We start from the raw sequence: 18,814 nt of genomic DNA, 5'->3' as shown, positions 1-18,814 counted from the left end.
GGAGCACGTGTGCGCCGGAGCCACGGTGAGGCAGCCGGTGGGCGGGGTTCCCCAGAGAACACGTGAGTACCCACGTCACGGTGACAGGTGATGTGCGGGGTTCTCTGGGGCACGTGTGCGCCTGTGTCATGGTGACGCAGGTGATGTGCGGGGTTCCCTGAAGCACGTGTGCGCTGGAGCCACGGTGACGCAGCCCATGCACGGGGTTCCCCACGGCGGAGCACGTGTGTGCCTCTGTCAGGTGACGCAGCCGGTGGGCGGGGTTCCCCGGAGAACACGTGAGCACCCGCGTCACGGGGACGCAGCCGGTGGGAGGGGTTCCCCGGAGAACACGTGACCACTCGCGTAACGGTGACGCAGCCCGAGTGCGGGGTTCCCTAGAGAACACGTGTGCGCTGGAGCCAAGTATGTGATGCAGCCCAAGCGTGGAGCTCCCTGGAGAACCCGTGAGCACAGGGGTCAGGGTGACGCAGCGATGTGCACAGGCCGACCTGTGGGGTTTCCCGTGGAGCACGTGTGGGCCGTGGCATGGTGACGCAGCCGGTGCGTGGGGTTCCCCGAGAACACATGAGCACCTGTGCCATGGTGACGCAGCCCGTGGGCAGGGCTCCCTGGAGAACACGTGAGCGCCCTGCCATGGTGACACAGGTGATGCGTGGGGTTCCCCGTGGAGCGCGTGTACGCCTGTATCACGTGACGCAGCCAGTGCATGGGGTTCCCCGAGAACACGTGAGCGCCCGTGCCATGGTGACGCAGCCCGTGGGCAGGGCTCCCTGGAGAACACGTGAGCGCCCTGCCATGGTGACACAGGTGATGCGTGGGGTTCCCCGTGGAGCGCGTGTACACCTGTATCACGTGACGCAGCCAGTGCGTGGGGTTCCCCGAGAACACGTGAGCGCTGGTGTCATGGTGACGCAGCCCGTGGGCAGGGCTCCCTGGAGAACACGTGAGCGCCCTGCCATGGTGACACGGGTGATGCGTGGGGTTCCCCGTGGAGCGCGTGTACACCTGTATCACGTGAGGCAGCCAGTGCGTGGGGTTCCCCGAGAACACGTGAGCGCCCGTGCCATGGTGATGCAGCCCGTGGGCAGGGCTCCCTGGAGAACACGTGAGCGCCCTGCCATGGTGACACAGGTGATGCGTGGGGTTCCCCGTGGAGCGCGTGTACGCCTGTATCACGTGAGGCAGCCAGTGCATGGGGTTCCCCGAGAACACGTGAGCGCCCATGCCATGGTGACGCAGCCCGTGGGCAGGGCTCCCTGGAGAACACGTGAGCGCCCTGCCATGGTGACACGGGTGATGCGTGGGGTTCCCTGTGGAGCGCGTGTACACCTGTATCACGTGACGCAGCCAGTGCGTGGGGTTCCCCGAGAACACGTGAGCGCCCGTGCCATGGTGACGCAGCCCGTGGGCAGGGCTCCCTGGAGAACACGTGAGCGCCATGCCAGGGTGACACGGGGATGCGGAGTTCCCGGTGGAGCACCTGTGCGCCCGAGCCCTGGTAGCATAGCGGGTGGGCGGGGTTCCCGGGAGAACACGTGAGTCCCCGCGTCAGGGGTCAGGGTGATGCAGCCGATGCGCGCGGGGCCGACCCATGGGGTTCCCGTGGAGCACGTGCGGGCCGTGCCACGGTGACGCGGCTGGTGCGCAGGGTTCCCTGGCCCTTGCCTGGTGCACACCTGTGCATGCGCTTCCCTGGGCACAGCTTCTGCGCACACGGACCCGGGCCTGCACGCATCCCTGTGCTCACACTCTGCTTCTACGCACAAGTGTGCGTCTCGGCTCTTACACTCACGTCTGACTCTAAAGCCCGAAGCCTGAGCTGGGGCTTATTTCATTATATCTATTTACTGGGCAGAAGGGTTATCCGGGGGGTGCGCTCCCGGTCGGTTCTGGGGCGCCATGGATGCGGATCCTGCTCAGTGCGGTTCTGTGGGAGCTGCTCGCAGGAGCCAGCGATGTAGTGGCACACGCTGTCCCCGACCAAGGAAGTATCTGTGGCCTCGTGGAGCACGCGGTCCCCGAGGCCATCGTCCCACTGGGCTGTGGCCCTGCACGTGTGATGCAGCGTGGGCGCACAGGATGCCTCGAGGCTCCCATCTGCCCTGCGGTCTTGCATGAGCCCTGCGGTCGCCGCTTCAGCCGTGTGCGCACGGGGAACCCTTGTAGGGACACCCACAGTGTCCTTTACACGCGCCCGCCCTGGCCGCCTTCCTGACCTTGAGGGCGGCTCCTTCCTTGTGCGCTCGTCTGGATCCCGGGGTTTGCCCCGTTTCTTTCCAGCCCTGCCGGGTCATTTGCGGGTTATGCGGTTCTGTATTGCATTTGCCCAGCGAGGCGGGCCCCACCACGTGTCCGTGAGGTCAGGCCGCAGGGTGACCGCCCTGGGAGCGCATGGCCCTACCCGCTCACGCATGAGAAGGAACAGGGGCATCCCTGGGGTTCTCACGTCACCTCCTGAGTCGCTGCAGGAGCTCAGGTCATCTGCACGCACCCGGGACACCACTGCTGGATTCTTAACGTGGGGCATGCGCATTCCGGGGGGTGGACAGAGGTAGGAGGACATGCACTCACGTGTTTAGCGTGTGCCTGTGCCGTTCTGACACTTTGCATCTTGTGGTGTCGGGGTCTCCAAAGTGGCCCCCTTGGCCGCATCCTCCTGAGCTTTGCTGGCTTCCTTGGTGGCACTCTGCACGTGCAAGGCGCCTCCCGCCTTTCCTTTGCGTGGCCACCGCACTTCCGATGAAGCCCACCATCCTCTCCTCAGGGGTCCCGAGGCGTGCACAGCAGCCCCGTCGTGTTAGCCCAGTGACATAATCCTGTGCCCACACCCCACTTTCCCAGGACGTGACTGCAGCCGCCGTGCGGTACAAGAACCCTGCTTGACGGAAATACAGACCCCTGATTCCAAAGCTGCATGGTCTCTGGGTTCCCCAGGTGCCCACCAGTACCCTGTAGTCCGCTTCTCCAGGGTTGGGGGGCTTTGTGCGGCCCCTTCGTTGGGGATGTTGGCCTTGGTTATTCTGGAAAGATTCTCCTAATACCCGCCCGGTGTTTTGACCCCGGTCACAGGCAAGCCTTGGTGGCAAGGTGGTCGCAAGTCCCACCTCCTGATTCCAGAGCAGTTTGTCTGGCGTCTCCATTGTCCCAGATGTGCTGGATTCTCCCAGTGACACGGGACGAGGTGTGCGCATCACACCTGGCAGCTGGCGCGTGCTGGGGGAGCGCTTGCCTCAGGAGGCCCTGCCTTGGGGCAAAGGGCCATGGCGTTCTCCGTTGGAACGATGCAGCCCTGTAGCCTCTGCGCCTGTCTCCAAAGTGGGGCGGCTCCCGAGAGCGCTTATCATGGGGTCCCAGGCACCAGCGCTTCTCGTCTCAGACGGTGGCAGTTCTGGGACATGGTACTTGATGGGTACTGCATGCCCATCCATCCATCCACGTATCTGTCCATCCATCCATCCACCCATCTGCATGCCCACCCATCCATCCATCCATCCATGCATCCATCCACCCACCCACCCACGCATCTATATATCTATCCATCCGTTCACCCATCTACATGCCCATCCATCCATGTGTCCATCCATCCATCAATACATTTATCCATCGATTGATCTATCTATCCATCCATCCACCCATCTACATGCCCATCCATCCATCCATCTGTCCATCCATCAATACATTTATCCATCGATCTATCCATCCATCCACCCATCTACATGCCCATCCATCCATCCTATACTTTTATGGTTAAGCTGAAGGCACATTGAGTGACTTTTATTCTCCCTTCGTGACATTTAATGAGTTGATGACACTTCCTTATAGGACACCCGTCACTGATTGACGCGTCATGGATTTACAGTTTTGCCCACTTTCTAAGTCATACCAGAAGGACCCATGTGATTCCTATGGTGCAGCCTCCCCAGGTCATGGGGAACCTTGGAGGACTGGACCTTTTGTATTTCTGTCCCAGGGGAGTTGGGTAGAGCATCAGCCTGCACTCGGTGTCCAGTCCCCTGCCTCCTCGGCTGACATGGCTCCCACCCCTTCACACACTTGGCCAGGGAGATAGGACGTTTTTCATAGGTTCAGGTCACCAGACCGTGAAGTCAGCTGCCAGCAGGGGATGCTAAGTCAGGGCCCTGTTGGCGACGGGCAGCATGGCTGTTGGCCTGCCTTGGGACCACACAGCCTGGGCAGGGGTTCTCCAGCGGGACACACATGGGGAGTTCCAGGCAGGGCAAAGACACCCGGGTACAGGCATCTGAGCCAGCAACAGGCTGCCTGGCAGGTGTCTGGCACGAAGGACACCCCGTTGGAGGGGCCAGTGCTGGTCTGAGAACCAGGAGCTCCAATGTCCAAGGGCAGGAGATGGTGAACACGCGGGCTCCAGCAGCGACGGCGCATTCTCCCCCTTCTTCCATGTTTTCGGGTGCTTTTCAGACCATCAACTGATTCAGCAGGGCCCACCCACACTGCAGGAGCCCCTGGGCTTTACTCAGTGCCCCGAATTGGGTGCTCATCTCTTCCAGGAACACTCTCGCAGACAGACACACCCGGGAGGAAGGTGTAACCAGCCCTCTAGGCTTCCCTCCACCCAGTCGGCTTGACATGGGTGATGATCCCTCACATGAACTGGCGGCTCCCACGAGTGACTGGAGTGAACACGCTGGGCCAGGTCTTGACTGTCACATCCCCAGGAACCACACCGCTTTCCCAGGGTGCTCACGGTTTGTTCTCCAGCCCACGGGAGGGGTGGAGCTCAACCACTTGCACAAGGGTGCTCCTCGGAAATCCCAACAATACGCCTGTAAAACGCCCTCTGTGTTTTCCACATGGGGTGTTTCTGGGACCGCCGGGCTCCTCCCCAGACAGCTATGTCCTTGGGTGTTGGCTCTTCCTGAACACCACGTCTGGCGTCTTCTTTTCTTTATTATTATTATTTAACTAATTTTATTTTTTTAAGAACAACTTTAGGTGCACCCTATAACAAAAATACCCAGCCTGCAAATAAATGTGTCCAGCAAAATTGTGGGGAACACACAGAAATTTCCCATGTACCCCTGTGACCACACACATGCACAGCCTCCCCCGTGTCCATCCCAGCCCCACAAATGGTTGATTTTCTATGATTGATGAACCCACACCAACCCCATCATCCTCATACAGATGCATTCCTTAATTTATGTTAGCGCTTATTCTTGGGAGTTGTGCATTCTGTGAGTTTGCACGTCGCCAGTGACACATGTGCAGTTATGGCGTCATGTAGACTCTCATCCATTCATCCTCCATTTATCCATCCATCCTTCCATCCTTCCTTCCATCCATCCATCCATCCATTTATCCAATCATCTATCCATCCATCCATCATATCCATCCATTCATCCACCTGTTCACCCATCCATTCATCCATTCATCCATGTGTCTGTCCATTCATCCATCCGTCCGTCCATCCATCCATCCATGTTTTTACCATCCATCCATCCATCCATCCATGCATCCATCATCCATCGATCCATCCATCCGTCCATCCACCCATCCATCCATCCATCCATCCATGCATCCATCATCCATCGATCCATCCATCCATCCACCCATCCATCCATCGATCCATCCATCGATCCATCCATTCATCCATCCATCCATCCATCCATCCACCATCCATCCATCCATCCATCCATCCATCATCCATCCATCCATCCATCGATCCATCCATGCATCCACCATCTATCCATCCATCCATCCATCGTCCATCCATCCATCCATGCATCCGCCATCTATCCATCCATCCATCATCCATCCATCCATCCATCGATCCATCCATTGATCCATCCCTCCCTCCCTCCATCCATCCATCCATCCATCATCCATCCATCCATCCATCCATCCCCTCATCCACGCACACGTCCATGTATCCATCCATCTTTCACTTCTCAGTATGTGTTTCGGGTAGCTTCTTGGCTTCTCACAGCTCAATAGCTCGTTTCTATTTAGCGCTGAGTAATATTCCCCGGCCCAGATGGACCGCACTTGATGCATCCGTCCACCTGCTAAAGGTCACCTTGGTCGCTTTCATAATCTTTTCAAGGAAGGCAGACTGTGTCCTAATCCCTTTGGGGTCGGAACGTGGACAAGGCAGTTTTCCGACCATATTGTCTGAGGCCACTTCTGGGGCCCGCTGGGTCTCTGAGATGCGTCCCTGGTCACCTGACCACAGGGAGCCCCCGTTTCAAGCCCAGGACCCAGAGCAGCTTCCCTGCGTCCAGATGGGCATTTGGAGGAAGCACATAACTCGTAGGACCTCATGGTGCACATGAGATTCCACCAAGAACCTGGGAATGCAGAGGGCTGGCCCAGGACGGAAGGAAGTCCAGCCCTCCCCATCTCGTCATGTCACCCCACGTCTGTGATGCACAAGGGGTGGGGTGGTCCATCCTCGGTTGCTCGGAGCTGCCATCTGCAGGGTGACCGTGTGCCCCTCCCGTACATGTTGGTCTGCCGGCAGCGGTCATTGGTGTTAGTGGTGGCAGCGGCTGCGGGATGGCAGGCTCATGACCACACAAGAGGAGCTTGTTGGGGTGAATAGGGCCCAGCGGCCGGCTCCTGTGCGTCCTGCCCTTCTGCCCCCGAGGGCACCGCGGCTCCTTCTCCTGGCATCTGTGCCAGCTTACCACATTGTGCACACACGCTGGGCTGAACTGGGCGCCCGGGCCTCCAGTCACAAGGATGAGCCACCGTGTGGACGATCGCACCATGTTGGCACCTCCTCCATGCTTCTCTTTGGCCCAGCTGGCCGCTTTCTGCCCGGGTCCCTGCCACCTCTGTCGCTGACCTCGGGCCTCACGTCACCTACACATTCAACGAGGAGGTCCTGCCTTTCCAGGGAACCTGCCACGTGCAGGGCGTTAGGCACCATGGCCCTGTCCGTCTTGCTTCCCTCCAAGCGTGTTTTTGGGGTGGCCGCTCTCTCTGGTCCTCCTCTTGTGCGTGCTTCATGCAGTGGCCTCACTCAGGACGGCCCTCGCTCACCGAGCAGACTCCACGCTTCGGGGTGGTTGGTGTCGGCCCCTTCGTTGAGCAGCACAATGTGTATTTTGTGACGGTTAATTTTACGTGTCCCCTACGCTGGGCTGTGCATGCAGACCTGTGGTCCAGCGCTCGTTTAGATGTCGTAGGGACGTATTTTTACACGAGGCAAACATTACAACCAGTAGCCTTTGAATCAAGCAGGTGACTCTCTGTAGAGTGGGTGGGCCTTGTCCGATCAGTCGACAGCTTCGTGAGAAAACAGACTGCCCTCCCCTTTGCTGGTGGAGGTGATTTTTTTTTCCTTTTTTGATGTTGCTTTGACGCTTTGATTTATCTCCTCATAACCCGAATTCCTTTCCAACGTCATCCTACATCACGTAGTAATTGCTGTCTTATCTTTTCCCCTTGGATCCTTTCCCTGTGGTTTATTGGAATCCAAGGCTACGGGGGCGGAAAATACTTGGGTTTGTCTGGATGGTTCTTTTCTTGACAGTGACATTATAAACTAACTACCTTCCTTCCTTCCCTCCCTCCTTCCTTCCTTCCTTCCCTCCCTCCTTCCTTCCTTCCTTCCTTCCCTCCTTCCTTCCTTCCTTTTTCTCTTTTTTTTCTTTCCCTCTCTCTTTCTCTTTCTTTCTTTCTTTTCTTTCTTTCTTTCTTTCTTTCTTTCTTTCTTTCTTTCTCTTTCTTTCTTTCTCCTTCCTTCCTTCCTTCCTTCCTTTTTTCTTTCTTCTTTCCCTCCTTCCTTCCTTCCCTCCCTCCTTCCTTCCTTCATTCTTTTTTCTCTTTCTTTTTTTTCTTTCCCTCCCTCTTTCTCTTTCTTTCTTTCTTTCTTTCTTTCTTTCTTTCTTTCTTTCTTTCTTTCTCTTTCTTTCTTTCTCCTTCCTTCCTTCCTTCCTTCCTTCCTTCCTTCCTTCCTTCTTCTTTCCCTCCTTCCCTCCCTCCTTCCTTCCTTCCTTCTTTTTTCTTTCTTTCTTTTCTTTCCCTCCCTCTTTCTTTCTTTCTTTCTTTCTTTCTTTCTTTCTTTCTTTCTTTCTTTCTTTCTCTTTCTTTCTCCTTCCTTCCTTCCTTCCTTCCTTCCTTCCTTCCTTCCTTTTTCTTTCTTCTTTCCCTCCTTCCCTCCTTCCTTCCTTCCTTCCTTCCTAACATTCATTTAGTTGAGGGAGAGGGAGACTGAGTCAGTCTTCAAGCAGACCCTGCTGACTGCGGAGCCTCATGCAATGCTTGATCCCATGGCCCTGAGATCCTGACCCGAGCTTCCAGCTCATTCCTTTTCTAGCAATGCATATGACCCTATTATGGGATATGCCCCCCACCACACACCCCGTAGTGTTACTGGGCTTAGTTGGCATGATATCCTGCATGTCAAACGGCAGAGCTGCTTGCGTAGAATTTTGGAAAGGTCACGGGCATGTTTTCAACATGGTGGTTGCTTTGTTTTTCCTCCACTGAGATTTTCTTAGAAATGGAATCGTGTCCTACGTGGTCTTGGGGACCCTGACTTCTGTCCCTGAGCATCGTGTGTTTGTAGTCTGTGCACACGGTAGCAGGCGTCCGAGCTCCGTTCCTTTCCATGGCTGAGTAATGGTCCATCCGTGGATCCGTTGGTCCAGTTGGGTTGTTTCCATGGCTACTGTGAATAACGCTGTTCTGAGCCCTGCTGCGCACACGTACATGCTTCCGCCTCTCCTGGGTAGATGGATACCGAGGAGCGGGACCGCCGGACTGCGTGGTTTCTCCTTCACATTCCAGGATGCCCGTGGGCGGCATTTTAGGTTCCCACCAGCCCTGCACGACAATCTGCATTTCCCTCCATCCTTGGCAACTAGTGGGCGCGAAGCGAGATCCCGCTACCATTTTGGTTTGCGTGTCCCGAGAGGTCGACGGTGCAGGGCATCCTTTCAGGTGCTTGCGTCCCAGAGCGTCATTCTCATGTCCCAGCGGGGAATAGGAACACATTATTTGATGGCCAAGGACGGAATGCCCCGGGGACCGCCTGGCGGCCACATGGAACAGCAGTGTGTGCACAGCCCTCAGCATGTGGGGAAAGGACTGAGACGTGCATTTACCAGCAGCTCCGACGTGAGCCGTAAAACACACGGGCGTTTCCAACACAACTGGACAGAAGCCAAGATGGCAGAGACTTCCCTGTTGTTAAATTTGCCTTTTTTTTTTCTTTTTTAAAGCAGATTATATGACGTGGCTCGAGATTATTAGACTTCTTATGTCCGTCCTTGCAAATCCCCATAGTTCACGTGCAATTGCAAATAGGAATATAGAGAAATCTCGCGGACACTTTACCTGCTTCCCCCCTCCCCCCAAGAGGATGACATCTTGCCAAACTGTAGTGCGTGACCCCAACGCACGTGTCAGCGGGCGTGCGAGGCATCGCTCTTCTACCCACACCTCGCCGTTTTCTCAGGTACCCACCTGTGCGATGCTGGGGCTCGCGGCCTGGGATCTCCTGGCACGTACAGGGTGGTGCCTCCCTCATCACGGCCAAGACGCAGAGCGTGTTTCCCGCCTCGGGCTTCCCACCTGCATGCATCCTGCACCCCCGGCAAACCGCTCGTCTGTTCTGCGCTTCCACGGCGCCGTCGCTGCAGGAGGGCCACAGAAACGGCCTCGCACGCCATGCGACCCTTTTCAAGTTGCTTTTTCTTTTTTTTCTCCCCCCCTCAGTCTCCAAACTGGGCATAATTTCCTGGAGGGTCCTCCCCAGACGTCACTAGGACAGTAAGGCTTTCCTTTGGAAGAGCACCTGTAACAACTCTTGCACGCGACGACGTTCCCACTGAAGGCCTGTGTCTTCTCAGCGAGGCTGGCAGCTCCTGGGTGAAAAAGACACAGCCTTGGTGCACACATCTCCGTGCAACCCTGCACTTTTTTTTTTTTTTTTTTTTTGCAGGGCCAGGTGTTCCAGGGGAGGAAGAGCTGGCATTTGTCATTGATCAGCACCGATAACTCGCTTCCCTTTGCTCGTGTTTAATTCTAGACGTGAGTTTCTTTTTAGTTTAATTTATTTTTTATCATCATTATTTTTTTGAGTTTCAACACTGCTTTAGGCGTGAGTGTTTAGCTCAGTATCTGGGACCCCTCGTTCCTTTTCTTTGTCTCTTCTCGGTGGGGAGGAGACAACATGCTCCTGTTGCTTCACGAGGACCCCGTCCGTCATGGACGAACAAAGCATCCTTTATCCTGCACCTGGCAGCCCGTCGTGTGCCTTCTGATATTACCCGACGCACTTTCGATTCTGTAGAATTAAACCTTTTTTTTTTTTTTTTTTACATGCTCAGTGAGACCTGACGTTTCCCTGCACAAATTCTGTGAGCTCCCTAGAAAAGGCATTGTCACTGAGCGGTCACCCGCTAAGAAATAGCCACCACCGCGTTCCCGTCGCTTTCTATCATCGGATGTTTAAATATTTCAAAAGTTTAAATATTTGAATCGGTTTTTTTTTATTTGAATCGTTTAAACAATATTTTAAACATTTCAGGTATCTGAATATTTAAGTAAAATAATATTTTAAACATTTCAAATATTTGAATATTCAAGTTCAAATTTTAAGCATTTCGAATATCTGAATATTTAACTTAATATTTTGAACACAAGTATCTGAATATGTGAATTATTTAAATAATATTAAAATATTTCAGGTATCTGAATATACGTAATTTAAAGAATATTTTAAACTTCAAGTATCTGAATATGTGAATTGCTTAAAGAATATTTTAAATATTTCAAGTATCTGAATACATTAATTACTCAATATTTTAAACATTTCAGATATCTGAATATTTTTGTAAAATAATATCTTAGACATTTCAAGTATTTGAATATTCAAGTTAAATAATATTTTAAACATTTCAAATATTTGAATATTCAAGTTAAACAATATTTTAAACATTCAAATATCTGAATATTTAACTTCATATTTTAAACACTTCAAGTATCTGAATATGTAAATTACTTAAAGAGTATTTTAAATATTTCAAGTATCTGAATAAATTAATTACTGAAACAATATTTTAAATATTTCAGATACCTGAATATTTACGTAAAATAATATCTTAAACATTTCAAATATTTGCATATTTAAGTTAACATTTTAAACATTTCAAATATTTGAATATTCAAGTTAAATAATATTTTAAACATTTCAAGTATCTGAATAATTAAATTACGTAAAGAATTTTTAAATATTTCAAGTATCTGGATATGTAAGTTATTTAAACAATATTCAAATATTTCAATCCATCTGACTATGTGAATCATTCAAACAATATTTTAAACACTTCAGGTACCTGAATACGCAAATCATTTAAACAATATTTTAAATATTTCAAATTTTTGAAAATGTAAATGATTCAAGTAATCGTCGAATCTTTCAAATATTTGAATATTTAAATTGTTCGAATATTTCAAAATTTAAATTACCTCAATAGTCATTGAATCTTTTAAATATCTGAATATTTAAATCCCTCAAATGGTTGGATATTTAGATTAAATTTTGAATATTTGAATATATAAATTGTTTGATAATTTGCATACATAAATTATCTAAATACTATTTTTAAACATTTCAAATCTTTAAATATTTGAGCTCTGTCTTACTTCCTGTGCTGTGGTCCGCGAGCTGAGGTTGCCGAGAGCTGTCATTTTATTGCTTCCCTAGATGTTGGCCCTGACGGAGGCATGAGGTCAACCCTGGACATTTCAGTTCTTAAAAAAGCATAATGACCCACGAGGGCTCTAAACATAGTCCGGGCCCTGGACGGGAGCTCTTTCTCCGGACGCAAAGGCCTGCACACTTCATGCCTTGGCGAAGCAAATCGGCTTCGGAGGTGCTGGTTGCTGGTGCTTTGAGTTGCGCGGTGGCCCCCAGAACAGATCAGGGGTGCGCCGTTGGACGTGAGGCTGCCGAGCGAGGTGGTTTGGGGATGAAAGCAGCAGACGTGAACGTTGTCCCCGAGCGGCCTCACGGTGTGTGTGTGGCAGCTGCTGACCTGGTACCGGCTGGTTGGTGGAGCTCAGGTTACAGCCAGCATGTCCCGAGCGCTCCCTCCTACCCGTCGTCGGTGAGCTGGCCTGTGGGACTTGGTGGCGGAACCAAGATAAAAGAAGGACGCGGGCGTGCAGAACAGAGGGTGGCGTGCAAGGTGATGCACGGTGATCCCCGCTTTGCAGCCAGGTTTGGGAGGCGGGGGGGAAGCATAGAAGGCGTCTGGGCTGGAACTGAGCTGCATCCGGGAGATAAAATGAGTGGGGAGAGTGGCCGGCTCACCTGTGCTCCTAGGGAGCCCCTCTAGTCGGGCTGGCGTGCCCTTGCACACATGTGTGCGTGCATGTGCACCAATTTCTGGAGTTTCAATTGTGCCTCCCTCCCCCTCAAAAAAGATATGTTGAAGCCTTGGCCCTGGTACTTGTGAAGGGGGTCTTACTGGGAAATAGGTGCTCTGCAGATGGTCGAGATAATGGGAGGTCATGAGGGTGGGCCCTGATCCTATAGGACCGGGGTCCTAATAAGAAGAGGGCCGAGGGCACAAATATGCACAGAGGGACGACCACGTGAGGACACGGGGAGAACATGGAGTCTGCTCACCAAGGAGAGAGGCCTCACGAGGAACCAGCCCCAGCTTGTCCATCCATCCATCCGTCCACCAACCAATCATCTATCTATGCATCCATCGATTCTGTTTATCGAGCGATCCATCCATCCATCCCTCCATCATATCTGTCAATCTGTCCATCCTATCTATCCATCAATCATCTGTGTATGTACGTTTGTACGTATCCACCCATCTATCTCCTTGGGTTGTGGCCTCCATGGCTTGCTTGTTCAGTGCACGTGGCAAATTCTGGGATGCGGACACAGCAGGTGCACACCCCAGCTTTGAGGGGGCGGGACCCCCGGCGGGCCAGCCCCTCTTCCTCCCCTGCGACGGCCTTGCCTGAGGCAGCCTGGGAGCTGACCTCTGTGGGACACACGTCAGGCGTGCATTTCAGCGCACGCGTGTGCAAACTGTACTTCAGTATCTGTACGTCGAAGCCGCTGTGTGCAGGCTGAGCAATCAAGAGCAAAGCCTTTATATTTGCATCCCCATTATGGGGTGTCCACGGGGCTCTGCAGCACCGTCTGCTTCTAAAAAATAAATCCTATGTGCGAACCAGTCGGGATGTGGAAGGAATTGAAAGCAGCTCCTGTAGAGCGGGCCCCGGAGGAGGTGGGATGCGCGTTGCAGAACATGAGGTTGACTGCGTTGATCGGGAAAGCATGGCGGGCGCACGGATGGGGGACACATTTGTGTTTGCAGGAGGTGGCATGTAGCAGGTCCGCGGGGATGGGGTCTGCTTTGCACACAGGGTTGAGCCCCGACACCTCGGTGGGGAGGGACCCCCGCAGCCTAGCTGTGGCGCTATCTTTCCTGCCCGTCCGGCCACGCGGCCCCCAATCTTGTTTCCAGATGCTTCCTAGGCTTCCGTCCTCTTGCACCTGCTGTGCATCCTCCCTTGCACCTGAAGGATGTTCACGTGCCTCGCCCGCTGCACGCCGCTCAGGTCGTCACCTCCTGCCTCCGCTCTGGCTGCTGCAACTTCCCTCCATCGTGCACGCCTGTCCTCGGCCCCCTCCAGAGCAGCAGCTCCTGCGTGCTTCCTCGCGAGCCCTCGCGGGCCTGCCCCGGAACCGGCCCGGATGCAACCGCCAACGGCAGTGCGCAGGACCGTGCAGCGGCGGGGCCTCGGACGGCGGGGGCTGGCGTGCGTGCTCGCCTGCTCCGCGGACCTGGTGTTGGACAATGTGCGTTGCAGGGGTCACCACGGGGCAATGAGAGACACGGTCACCCTCCTTCCTGGGGCTCGCGCACGCCTCTCCAGCCCCGCAGATGTCCCCCTGGCAGCTCGGAGGCCACGCCAGCTGGCTTCCTGACCCCGGCGTGTGTGTGAGGTCGGCTTTGTGCGGGAGCCGGGGCCCCGGTTGCACTGCCCCACGCCCCTGCCTGACGAATGTCCCCCAAAAGCGCATGTCTAGGACCAGTGACGCGTGAGTGTTGTTTCCAGCTGCTCGCAGAGGCACGTGTGTCTGTCCACGAGCCTCTATTCTCTTTCACGCTGTGGCAATCGCCGGGACGTTCGAAGCGAGTCCTGGGCTTGTGTCAGGGCAGCTCTGCTGGTGGCCTCGATGACGCGGCTCCGGGCTGCCGAGCAGAACCCGTGGGGGTGTCCCACTGCGGGGAGCGCATGTGTCTCCAGGACCAAGAAACGCTGATTCTTTATGGGAATTTTAAAGCTCTTGCGGGAATGTTCCCAGGGCCACCCGCGCCACACGAACCTCTACGTTTTGGGGCGGTCCCTGCGTTCTCCAGGGGCTCCGTCTGCCTGTGCACACGGGATGGACCCGTCTCCCGCCTGCCGCGTGCCTGCCTTTGCCCTAATTCTGTGTCCTCACGTGCGGCTCACCCTCCGTCTGCCCCACGCGCACGTCGTACTTCAGGTTGGCAAACGATGGTGTGCGTGCCTCCCAAAGGTCCCCGTCATTTGGGTGTTTTGGGGCCAGTCCTGGTCTTCCCGTCTTCAACATATGAATTTTAGCAGAGGGAGCCCCACATTCACATCATGGCATATTTCATTTGCTATTTCAGAATAGGGGGTGGCCTTCCATCTCCGCTCGATCCATCAGTGGATGGGTTAGTGCATTACTGTAGTCAGTGAGCATTCGTGGAACACCAGCCTTGCACCTGCCAGCAGGCCAGGCGGTGAGATACAGGGCACCCGTGAGAAGCTGTGTGCGCCCCGGCGACATTGGCCAAGGCGGCAGGCAGCCAAAGCGTGCAGGTCCAGCAGGTTGTTCTCACGCAGGGCAGGTGAAAGCTGCCTTGATGGTATCATGAGCACAAAGGAGCACCCCAGGGCCTGTATGTCTGAGACAAAGTCTTGACTGGGAATGGCCTCCGTGTTGCATGGATTCTTCCCAGCTGTGGAGGGGCCTCCTGCCTGGGTGCAGATGCCAGACACAGGAGCCCACAGGATCACGTAGTGCTTGCATGATGTCCCGCAGAACCATGAGCTCTTTCGGGGCAATATTCCCCAATACCATCACGGTTTACCTTGGGCTTGTGAACGCACGAGTGTGGAGCATCCCTGTGACCTTGAGAACCCCCGAACGGCCACATTCCCCACATGACTGATGTGTTCCCACCCCATCGTGACTGCAGGTGGGATGTCTCACCTGCGCTTAGGCCACTCAAGGCTGCTGACTGTTCCCTGAGTGACTGTGGACACCAAGGATGGGCTAGGACACCCCACGGCGTGGATGTGTTGTAGGCTGTTCCTCCATGGCCCTACATGCAGGGACGTGGCTGTAGTGCGAAACGTGGGCTCCGCGATGGCGGCCCAGCTTGCATATCCGGGGCACATTCCTGGAAGTGCTTTTGTGGCATCAACAGATAAATGTGTTTCAAATTGCGCTAGATAGGGACGCCTGCCTGCGTGGATCAGCGGTTGAGCGTCTGCCTTTGGCTCCGGGCGTGATCCCAGGTCCGCGGATCAAGTCCCACATCAGGCTCCCTGCGTGGAGCCTGCTTCTCCCTCTGCCTGTGCCTCTGCCTCTCTCTGTGTCTCTCATGAATAAATAAATAAAATCTTTTTAAAAAATTGCACTGGATGTTACCCAAGGACACCCCCACACACACCCACGTGGACTTTCCTTTGCATCCCCACGCACAGTGTACGTGAGTGTCTGCTTGCCAGCACATGTCAGAGAAGTGTAGCATCAAAGTGTTTGCACTTTTGCCAGTCAGATGGCATCTCGGCGAGTTTTCGTGAACGTGTCTCTTATTGGGTAAAAACTCACACGTCTTTGTAAGGACCATTTCATTTCGTATGTTTTCATATACAGAGTTACGTTTGCCCTTTTTCTTTATACAGTGTTTTTTTTTCTTGATTTGTGAGAACTCTTTACATATCAGGAAAATAGCCATTTGCATGTGATAAGAGTTGCGATTTTTAAATGACTTATCACTTATTTCTAGCTTTGCTTTTGGTGTGTGTGGTTTTTTTTTTTTCCCCATTTTCATAGTGAAATTTGCTTATTCTTCTCAACTTTGACCTATAGTTATGAAGCCGTTTCATACTCTGAGGTTAAAGATAAACGTATTCATGTTTTTCTTCCCCCTGCTACGTTCATTGTGTAACTTCTTCCCCTTGGTTAATTTTGATGGGTCCTATATGAGGTATGGATCTAATTTTGCCTTTTTTTCCCCCAAATGTCTATTTATGTGTCTCAACACCATTGATTGAAAAGTTCATCTTTGGGGCACCTGGGTGGCTCAGTTCGTTAACCGTCCGACTCTCGGTTCTGGCTCAGGTTGTGATGTGAAGGTCATGAGATCGAGCCCACGTTGGTTTCCACCCTCAGCATGGAGTCTGCTTGAGAGTCTGTCTCCCTGTCTGTCTGCCCCCCCCAGCCCCGCTTGTGCTCTCTCGCTCGCTCTCTCTCTCAAATAAAGACATAAATCTTAAAAATAAAATTAAGTAGGGGATCCCTGGGTGGCGCAGCGGTTTGGCACCTGCCTTTGGCCCAGGGCGCGATCCTGGAGACCCGGGATCGAATCCCACGTCGGGCTCCCGGTGCATGGAGCCTGCTTCTCCCTCTGCCTGTGTCTCTGCGCCTCTCTGTGTGTGTGTGACTATCATAAATAAATAAAATAAATAAATAAATAAATAAATAAATAAATAAATAAATAAATAAATAAATAAAATTAAGTAAAAATTTTCATCTTTGTCACCTTTATCAAATGCTCAGTGTCCCGGGGCTGGCCAGTTCCTAGAGATACCAAGTGCTTCACCCGGGAGCACGCCTCTCACATGCCAACCAGCCCGTTCAGAGCCCTCGCCCCACCAGGTCCGGGACCACACACTTGGCCGCTGTCCACCCAAATCACCGCAACGCCAGGGACGCACAAGTAGGGACGGGCCCCCGTGACCCAGAATCTACTGAAATTATTCACACGAGCTCATCCTAAACCTGCTGAGCCTGCTCACCTCACCCATTTCTTCCCACAGTAAAGACTCTTGTCCACGTCTGCCTGTCCTTCGGTCCACGAGGACTCAAACCACAGTTACCGACTCTCAACTCCCGTTTTCCGTCGTGTGTTCTCTCGTGATGAATTCTTCCAAACGTGTACTCTGCCTTGAAAACTCTGATTCATTTCTTCTTCTTCTATAGTTCTGGCCCCACAACCGGAACGTGTTGCCATAGTGACCGGAGGCACGGATGGAATCGGCTATTCCACTGCGAAGCATCTGGCGAGACTGGGCATGCATGTGATCCTAGGTGAGAATCGTATTTTTGGTTAATGGAAGATACCCAGTTATATCCGTGGGCAAACAGTGATTTGCTTAGGGGTGAAACAGATCTGGGAAACACCTAAGGATGTCCTTATAAGGACTCCAGCCCTACTGCGTGACAACTCACCTTAATGACCTCATTTTACCATAATCACCTTTTTAGAGACCCCCCCTTCCAAATGAGGTCACGTTGTGAGGACGTAGGGATCTGGGCTTCAACATACGAATTTGCAGAAGATGCACCATAGCCCACTGTAGACTCTGAGCACGTGTCAACGTATTGGCTTCCTCGGCAGCTGTATCCTATTGACACTACATGTTCCATTCTTCTGTTTGAAACTCTGTCTGCTCCTTATCCTGGCATCAGACTCTTCTTTGGAAACAAAGGGATTTTCTTTGCCCGGGAAAACAGACAGCTCAAATCAACCCATTCTACTTTTGTTAGTTTTCCTGGTGCATTGGGGGTAGAATTTTTAATCAGCTAGCAAAAATGATGCGGTGCACATCACCTTTGGGAAAAAACACACACACACACACACACAATACAATTCATGCTAATTATGTCCCCTATTGACATCATTTGCATTCAATTAATATCTTTCATGGTGTCCGTTTTTACAGAAATCATATTATATGTCTGGTTTTAGGGTGTTACGGATTGCTTTCACTTCAGAGTTTCTAAATAATGTTGCGTGTGGTCCTTATTCATTAATGAGTTATTTATTCCTTTCTCTCTATTTTTCCTGCGACTTTTGCCTGCCATCATTTATTGAAGGATGATTTCAGTTAAGAAGTGATCGTTGGGGCTGGGTATTTAGACATGAATGTGTTCTACTCTTTCCTGTCTCTTGACGAGCGCGGTACACAGCCAGGTTTCCCCTTTCCTGGTGCTTGGGCCCCTTTGGCGTCTACTGATGCCTAAACACACAAACCAAAATCCATAATATTGTAAACCAAATGGGGCAGCCCAGGTGTCTCAGAGGTTTAGCACCACCTTTGGCCCAGGGCGTGATCCTGGGGTCACGGGATCGAGTCCCATGTCGGGCTCCCTGCATGGAGCCTGCTTCTCCCTCTGCCTGTGTCTGTGCCCCATTCTCTCTCTCTCTCTCTCTGTGTCTCTCATGAATAAATAAATGAAATCTTTAAAAAACATACTGTAAACCAAATGGTATTGAGATGCAGGTAGAAAAATAGATAAGAACACAAACCTGCCATGAAATCACAGACTTCATATCTTTATACGACAAATAACAGGACCTACTGGTGGGCTCAGTAGCTCCTACTGATTGGAAGCTGTGATGATCCTAAACTTTATTTTGAGACGGCTTCAGCACCTGAACTAAGGTCTGCAAACATCTCTGGTTTGTGTCGGTGGCCAAGTCACAGACCCCGCCCATACTTCTGAGTGTTGTCCACAGTCCATTGGGGGTCGGCCACC

At 52.6% G+C, this 18,814-nt stretch overlaps 1 protein-coding gene across 4 annotated transcripts in view; it reads left to right on the top strand.

The window, feature by feature from the left end:
- Nucleotides 1-18,814, top strand: part of DHRSX (dehydrogenase/reductase X-linked) — a 193,621-nt gene that overhangs the window by 10,320 nt on the left and 164,487 nt on the right. For 3 of the 4 annotated variants that reach the window (XM_041740181.1, XM_041740180.1, XM_041740179.1), the window contains exon 2: nt 17,255-17,362. In XM_041740181.1, coding sequence (XP_041596115.1) covers nt 17,255-17,362 — 108 coding nt within the window. Of the gene's footprint in view, nt 1-11,836; nt 12,189-17,254; nt 17,363-18,814 lie in introns of those variants that run through there. The other variant, XM_041740182.1, reaches the window with a different exon arrangement.

This window comes from Vulpes lagopus, chromosome X (genome assembly GCF_018345385.1).
Source record: "Vulpes lagopus strain Blue_001 chromosome X, ASM1834538v1, whole genome shotgun sequence".
Lineage (NCBI taxonomy): Eukaryota > Metazoa > Chordata > Mammalia > Carnivora > Canidae > Vulpes > Vulpes lagopus.
The sequence above is the reverse complement of the archived record's forward strand: the minus strand, read 5'-3'. Positions and strand labels throughout refer to the sequence as shown.